The sequence below is a fragment of the Plectropomus leopardus genome, chromosome 22 (genome assembly GCF_026936395.1).
Source record: "Plectropomus leopardus strain MGB_pleo_1.0 chromosome 22, ASM2693639v1, whole genome shotgun sequence".
NCBI classification, from domain to species: Eukaryota; Metazoa; Chordata; class Actinopteri; order Perciformes; family Serranidae; genus Plectropomus; species Plectropomus leopardus.
This window is the reverse complement of record NC_142197.1, coordinates 26,244,312-26,253,000: the sequence shown is the minus strand read 5'-3', so window position 1 is coordinate 26,253,000 and position 8,689 is coordinate 26,244,312. Positions and strand designations below refer to the sequence as shown.

Below are 8,689 nucleotides of genomic sequence, written 5' to 3'. Positions count from 1 at the left end.
GATCCCATCTGTTCCTGCCAAAGATAGACTGTAATTACAGCTGCTGTGCAGATGTGAGTAAGGGCTGGACGTTTTGAGCAGGACGAAGAAGGAGGAGGAAGAGGAGAAAGGGCCAAAAAAGGAGGAGCAGAGGTGAACACCTTTGAAATCATTGTTATTAATCCACACACAATGATGCCTGAGTGTGCATTAGCATATTCAATCTGCACCACCCACGGGTGCAACTCACAGCCTGACACTCTGAGGGAAAGTCCTGAACTTTTTCTGAGAAACCACAGATCGGCTTCACACTCTGACTCAGGCAGTCAGCAGGGTTAACCCTTTGAAACCTGGACTGTCAACACTTCTCTTGAGCTGCACTCACAACACTTTCACAAGTTTTTAAACCTTTGAACCCAGAGCAAGTTGGTCTGATTTCTTTCAAAAACGTGGAAAACGTCAGCAAGCAAGAAATGTCCTGCAAATCACAAGAAATCATCATCATCATCTTCTTCAGCATCGTCATGATATATATATATATATATATATATATATATATATATATATATATATATATATATATATATATATATATATATATATATATATATATATATATATATACATGGAGGGAGGAGGGCAAAAGAGCAACTCTCATGTAGAATGCATGATGTGAACCCTGACCTCTCTGACCTCTGATCTTCCATCTACCTGCCTACATTCTGAATTTTTTTGCAAAGACGTGCTTTTGAGATCCTCTCCTCAATCACAGGTCCAATTTGTAGCAGTTCTCCTCTGGATCATTATTGGATTAAACTTATCAACAGTTATTTGAAGCTTGTTGTTATCTCACTGTGTTTTGGAACATATTAATCAATGAACTTGAAGGAGATGTGGTTCAGCTCATACCTAGACCTAACGCTTCAACCACTGGACCATCACAAAACTTGCAGGATTGTTCCGTGAGTACCTGAAAGACCCTGAAAGTTTCACTCCAAACAATCTTCAGAGGGCAATGCAAATGTAATAAGCAGGCATGCTTTAACACAAAGTAGACAAAATGTTTTTGGATTTTAACAATAAGATGTGATGGTGTTGCCAGTTGGCCGTGGGTAGGAGACAGATAAGATCATAAATGAGTAATCTGTTGAATCATCATAAAACCTGTTATTTTTCATGCATGTGTCAGAAACTGCTTAAATCCTCTAAAGCTTTCCAGGTCTTAACACTCCATGCTGGCTTGAGCTCTGGAATGGCCACTCAGGGTTTTACTGCTTTTTTTTCTTTTTGCTGCCTTTAGTGAGGAATTTTTTGGGTACATCATTTTCTTTGTAGACACTGATGGTAATGTAGATTGTGTTCATAGAGAACAACACAGTCAGAACTTTACATGATGTTACAAAAGTCAAATTATTGTGTTAGTCTGACTAAAACTGAACTTTTAGAAGACATGTAAAGGTGGAGTCTGGAGTCTGAATGAAATCTTTCTAAGTCAAACTTCTCGGAGTTGGACAAACACAACTAGATAATGCAGTTGGGGTTAATTTACTCTATAGTGCATACACCTGCACCGCACCTGAACTAGCCTAGGTGTTCTGTGCATGCTCCATGTACATGTACATGTGCATGTGCATGTCTCTATACCAGGCTTTGACTCAGAAGTTGTAAGACATAATATCATAGGAGAAAGTTGGGAAAAACAGAAGAAGAAGAACAGACGAAAAAGCAAGAAGCTACCTGCAAAGTGTAGAGCACGTACAAAATGTGCAGCGCTGAAAAGTAAGCCATGTTTTCACCGTTTGACATGTAGTCTGTCTGCCTCTTGCTAACTTAGTATGTGACAAATAGGTCAACCGGAAGAAGGTTGTTTTTTGGTTAAAAGCAGAGGTAACTGAGAGACAAGTGAACAATCGAATGTTTTTTTTTTCTGTTGCTTAGAAGGAAGGACAGCTGAAGAAATAAAACCACTAAAAACCTACGACTGTCTCCAGCTGTGAGGGTCATTGCCAAATTTGGAAGCTTTTTGGACAGTTTTGGAGAGAAAAAATGACTTCCACCAGAAACTGTTGAATTGTAGCTCTCTGATATTAAGTGAGTCTCCAGCTATGGGGAGGATCTTCACTTCCTGTCACATTTCACACAGTGATGATCCAGCTTCTCTGTGGTGTGGTGTGTGTGCTGTCACTGTTCAGCTGTCCTCCAATAGCCTCTCACCTTGTGTGTGTGTGTGTGTGTGTGTGTGTGTGTGTGTGTGTGTGTGTAGTTTTTTTTTACTTGAGGAGGTTTCCCAGGTTAAACAGAGCTCGGTTATGCTGAGGGTTGATGTCCAGAGCCTTCCTGTAGTAGTGCTCCGCCTCCTCTGGGTTGCGAGTCAGAGTGCCGAGATTATTCATAGCGCTGGCGTGGCGGGGGTATAACCTGAGAGGAGGGGAAGGGACAGAGGACGGGGGGGGGGGTCAGTTAAGAGACAGGACAGGAGAGGGTCATATTTAATTTACAGAGAGCATTTTGTATAAGAGGTGAATACAAATGTTAACTTCACCTAGGAGAATCAAACCTGGGGCACCGGAACAAAATTGTGAACACAACAGTGACATATTATCACCTTCTAAGTTGCAATTATAAACTTGTTGCAAAACGGTAGGTCTTGTCTGACCTACCAACAATTTGTGGTCCCCCAGCTCTCAGCTTCGCTCAAAGACTGTATATAAAGATGGACAACATGACAGCTCCCCCAAAGTGTACCTTTTCAATCTGGATCGCCCCTTGGTGTCTGTCTGCAGTATAGGTCATAAAGCCTGCCCCTCCATGTTAGTGAATGGACATAGGCCAAACTAAAAACTCAAAGTACACGCCAAATACACCCTGATGTTCGTTCAAGTGTTTGTTTTAATGATAAGTTCGGTTTTAATGAGTTATTACATTATACAAAGAGGGGATTTTCCCCCAGGATTGATAGCTGAGACAGCAAATCCATGCGCTTGCATTTAATGGAACTGCTTGTGATCGGCTGGACGGGTGTTTCGGCGGGAACTCCCCTATCGCAAATATCACTACTGCGCAGACTATGGCTCCGAATTACATCACCAGTGCAAGATGGCAGCGGTCGTATCGAGGATACCCAGCTCTCAGCTCCCACCTCGTCCCCTCATGATCCCAGTCTGGTCCACTGTACTGGCTGCTGACTGATCCATAATATCGTCCAAACAGTTTGTCATATAGACCTGTGGTTAGCCCAGCTGTAATCAGACGGGGTCCTCTGCCAATCACAACAGAGACTGGAACTTAGGGTTTCAAATTCTTCCTCAGTGTAGGTGATTTAAAAACTACTGTAAAACTCCAAATAAAACCCTTGTCCTAAATTAAACACCCAGTCCCTTATACTAGCCTGCTGTGGCGACACATTTTGGCAAATAAAGGCCTGTCTTCATTACAGGCCATGCAGTTTATTTTTATAGAAGTTCTTTAGATGTATAAAACCGGTTACCTGCCGCTTAGATCACACAGACAATATGTATGTATGTTTAACCTTTTGTCAATATGGACATGCTACACATGGTTAGCTTTGTCAGAATCTCTAAAATTCAATCACTCATTTTCGCAAAGCATAGCATAATCAACAAGATGCAAAAAAAGAGATTAGTAGATGTAGAGGACAATTTTTGAAAAAGCCAGGGAAAAATGTCCAGTGAACTCTATTAATAACAATATATTTAACATTATTTTTACAGAATTATTAAAATTTTTAAGCTTTTTTCAGTTCGTTAATTGCTTTGTTTTTTTGTTTATTTGTTTTTTAATTTCTCACTTTTGTTTTTTTTTTGCTTTCAGATAATATTCTTTTACTTTTCACAGACCTCAGGGTCATTTCCTCTTTTTTTGCACATTACCCTTTTTTTCATGTGTCTGAATAAAATATCAGCCCAGGTCTCCAAAGGTTAAATATATCCTTTGATTGTATTTTCATCTTTGCAAGTTTTTTGTGAAAGTAATAGAAAATCTGTCCCAAATATAAGCCTGTTGGGTTCAGTGATTTAAGCAAATATTACCCTGGGATACTAATTGAAGCTTTACTGTAAGTGATTTAAAAGGGGTGAGGAAACAGAGTTAAATGTATTCTGGACCTCACATAATTGATATTTTTGTAAAAAAAAAAAAAGCCAAGGCATGAGTAATCAGTTCATTTTATGAGGGAACAATTAGATAATGCTGCTTTTTTCACAGCAAACGTCTTTCAAACTTCAAACTAACTTCAGGGGCAGCCGCTGGCTGACAGCAGAGTTTTGGAATGAAGTTTGGAACTAGAGACTGAAGCATAAGCAGTTGTCGGTGCCGACGTCCAAGTGAAGCCCTCTTTGTTTTTGGCAGTGTCATACACAACACAAGGGGAAGGTCCTGACCAGACTGCAATAAGCCCAGCGGACATCTTCCAGGCAGCAGGCTCTGGTATCAGGACACAACATCTACACCCCAACCTGAGTTGCTGTTTTGATCTGTTTAATCTGTTTTGAATTATTCTATAGAGGTCAACAAGGCAGAATCACTTGGTCTGCTCTGAAAAAAGGCAAATTAAATTTTGACCTGATGATGGTGCTAGAGGAGAAGTTAATGGATCGCCAAAGTGACTAGATTTCATCCTGACACTGCTTTCCTCAAAGCATTGCTGGGAGTATGTCTTTAGGTCCCAAAAGTAGTTGGGTACAGTAACTAAATGATCTATCAGCTCTGCCTCTATCACTCACATGACAAACTTATCAATGCATTTTTATGAAAAAAAAAATCAAAGGGAATCTTTGAAAAAGTAAAATGTGAGGGACTCAAAGGGATCTTTGTCCCTCTCTCTGCCTTCCTGTGTGGAAAAACGGAGGAGCAGAAGCGGCTGGCTAATTAAACTGACAGAGGGTGGTGTGGTATTAGGAGCTGGGAAGTGGTTTGGAGCTGGATGAAAGCTGCTGAGGCTCTCCGCTCTGAGTTTTGGAGCATGGAGAGCTGCGGGGTTGTTGTGCTGTGGAGCTCTGACATGCTGGCAGCACACTGCTCTGCTGCTACAGGACGACTGGAGAGAGGGGAGGAGGAGAGAACGGGGGAAGCTAGGAAGCAGAGAGTGGATAAATGAGAGAGATACATGAAAAGATGGACAGGAGAATTTTAGAGCCTGGGAGTAAAGAGAAGAATGATGGACATGCGCCATGCAGCTGTTACAAGAAGAGTAAGAAAAGATGTGAAAAGAAGAAAGTCCACAAGATCTTAAATATCCAGAGGCTGCAACAAACACAACAAAAGACACATGAGAGGGTGCCACCACCTCATCAATTAAGGCTCAACAATGAGTCTTTACAAAACTCAAATCTTGTTTCAGAACAGTGTGATCTGTCAGCTCTCAGGGCGTCAAATGGAGCAGCTTTGTTCACTGTACTATTTAAGGCTGACTTATAGTCGTGTGAAAGCACGACATAGAGCCTACACCTTCAGGAGACGCAAAACAGGCAAATGTTTAGAGCCCTGCCAAAAAAATTAGGAAAAAGGGACACACAGATGGCCACTCACATTAGCAACTATAAACCCCTTAAACCTCCCTTAAAGGCACCATCGCTGCCTGCACAAAAACCCTAAGTGGGGCTCCTTGAGAGACAACAATTGACCCTGAACAAACTTAAATTACATATACAGTCGATCTATAATACACATACACAAATGCAAACACAAACACACACGCACACACACACACAACAATACATAAGAGCTGGAGTTCATGTCCTCATAGCTCACACTCTGCCTTGTTATTTACTCCTTACAGCAGATCTATAATACATACGCGCACACACACACACACACACACACACACACACACACACACACACACACACAACAATACATAACAGCTGGAGTTCATGTCCTCACAGCTCACACTCTGCCTTGTTATTTACTCCTTACAGCAGATCTATAATACACACGCACACACACACACACACACACACACACACACACACACACACACACACACACACACACACACACCAATACATAACAGCTGGAGTTCATGTCCTCACAGCTCACACTCTGCCTTGTTATTTATTCCTTACAGCAGATCTATAATACACCCACACACACACATAAACACTCAAAACACGTTTATAAGTATACATGTATAAGACATACGCGATATATTTGTATATACATTTATGTATGTTTATATATATATATATATATATATATATATATGAAGTGAATATATATGATTCTGATTTGTTTATTAATTTAATGAACTATTTTATCGACTATTGTTATCATTAGGATCAGCTCCTAGTTTCATTCACCGTCTTTAATTGTATATGAAGAAAAGTCATGCAGGTAGAGCTGATTGGACTGAACTGGACTAGACTGGACTGCACTTAACTTAAGTTAACTGAACTGAATTGAACTGAACTGAACAGAGAGAGAGAGGTGACAGAGAGTATGGAGTGGCTGCAGTCAGAGAGCTTCAGACCTGAGGGCAGTGCTGTAGTGGTGAATGGCCTCCTGGTGCCGGCCGCTGTCTTTCAGGAAGTTGGCGTAGTTGTAATGGACTTTGGCATTGTGAGGCAGAGTCTGGATACCAGAGCTGAAACAAGGAGGAAGAGGAGGCAAAAGGTCAGTCTGTAGAAAGAAATGAGGTGAAAACATCAGAGCAAAATCACTGTGTGGATGAAAAAAAAATCTTTCCAGGAAAACAAGAGTGTAGGCCCATCTTGACTAGATTTGATTTCTGTCTGCAGTTACCTGCACTGGTCAGTGATTTCAAACCTTAAAAGTGCACTTTAATGGATCTCTGATTGGCTGAGAGCTGCTTTTTTTTTCTTTTTCTTATATTAATGAAAAATATGACTTTTATACTTAAAATGGGGAACTATCAAAATATTTTTTGTCTTGTTTGATGTGTTTCTAAATTTCTGTACCCTCCTGTGAACACACAAATCTTAACAACCAAAAAGGTACTGGGAGAGTGTAAACCTCCAGCAAGGCCCTTTTACTAAATGTTAATAGAAGTGAAAAAATTATATATATATATATATATGTATATATATATATATATATATATATTTATATTTATATTTTATTATAATAATAATACGTATAATAATAATATAATACTATTATATAGTATGTTTTAATGAAAATCAGGCCAGTTGTTTTTGTTTAATTATGCAAAAAAACAAATCAACCGAAATTTAAAAAAAACCTGAACTTAAAACCTAACCTACTTGGCTGAGGTAATAAAGGACCTCCATGCACACGCACACACACACACACATTCTCACTCTCAACTCATCAAACATGGCAGCTTAGGCAGTGGCCCAATGTTTCAAACAAAGACTGTATGAATAACAGATGTAGCTAATGTGACATCACAAGCTGGTTTGTGGACTGCCCGTCTGATGCTTCGGGTTCGGCATTTCCGCCGCTGCCGTCTTGAATTTTCAAGCCAGAAGTCATATATGGCCACAAGGCCAAAGCTGTGGAGGAGTGAGGGATGGATGTGACTGAGAGGCTGAGGACACTTTCAGCAGACAGTCTGTCACTCGAGCTACACCACCCTTAAATATGTGTAACTTTTGGGCCTCAGTAAAATGCAAACTGGCAAATTCTATAAAAATGAACACTTGTCCAGCTGAGTGAATTTTGAAATTAGCTATAGAGACCTAAACATTTTTTTTTACATCAGGCTGTAAACATGTTTATTTCTGCTATAAAATTGGGCATTTTGACATGGGGGTCTCTGTTTTGGAGCCAGCCTCAAGTGGCCATTAAAGGGATTCTTTCTAATCTACTGTAATTCATCTATTGCACGTCTATCCGTCCTGGAAGAGGGATCCTCCTCAGTCGCTCTTTCTGAGGTTTCTACCATTTTTTCCCCTGTGAAAGGTTTTTTTTGCGGGATAGTTTTTCCTTTGTCGATGTGAGGGTCTAAGTACAGAGGTGTGTCGTGTGCTGTAAAGCCCAGATGGGCTTTATAAATAAAACTGACTTCAATTGGGTTGTGTGCAGATATATACACACAAACACACAAAGACAAAACACACGCAGTCTCTCTGTCTCCTTACCGGAAGAGGGCCTCCCTGGAGAGCCAGACATGGTTCTGCTGGACGGTCTTCCAGGAGAAGAGCAGGAGCAGCAGCAGCATGGAGACACTGAGGACTGTGGTGCCCCAACGGCCCACCACTGAACACAGCCGGCTCAGGCCATGGACCACCAGGATACAGTAACCCATACTGCAGGAGGAGGGAGGGAGGGGGAGTACAGTGAGGAGACAGTTAGACAAAAACAGGAGACAAAAACACAAAGGTATCATTCCTGAGCTCTTCTCCATCTGTTAGTGTAGTCCTACATCTCCTCAGTGTCTCTTTTGTCACTGTCACACTGTCTCCCCAAAACTTTGTGACATAAAGTGGTGGTGTCTCTCATCCCCTCTCACATCACTTCAGTGGGTTCATGATCATATCATCACCATAGGTGGCTGCTGTGGCTTCCACAGCAGATCCCAACCCCTTTAGGCAAACCCTGTGATCTGGATCACATGGTTAAAAAAAAACTCCCTGTTTGTGTCTTTGTTGATGACTTTAGGCAAGAAGGATTTTCTTTCATTCTTTCCACACCGTTGCAGTTTCCATCCAAGTGCAGAAACACTGAAATAGTGTGCCTTAAAGGAACAGCAACCGAAAGAGGAAGAGAA

General features: G+C 40.9%; 1 protein-coding gene across 2 annotated transcripts in view; it reads right to left on the bottom strand.

The window, feature by feature from the left end:
- Positions 1 to 8,689, bottom strand: part of tmtc1 (transmembrane O-mannosyltransferase targeting cadherins 1) — a 94,711-nt gene that overhangs the window by 14,151 nt on the left and 71,871 nt on the right. For both annotated transcript variants that reach the window (XR_015775499.1, XM_042510941.2), the window contains exons 9-11: positions 8,061 to 8,228; positions 6,467 to 6,580; positions 2,254 to 2,397 (exon numbers count right to left, since the gene is read on the bottom strand). Coding sequence is in view for 1 of the 2 variants with exons in the window: in XM_042510941.2 (XP_042366875.1) it covers positions 2,254 to 2,397; positions 6,467 to 6,580; positions 8,061 to 8,228 (426 nt within the window). In the remaining variant the exon portion in view is untranslated. The remainder of the gene's footprint in view (positions 1 to 2,253; positions 2,398 to 6,466; positions 6,581 to 8,060; positions 8,229 to 8,689) is intronic.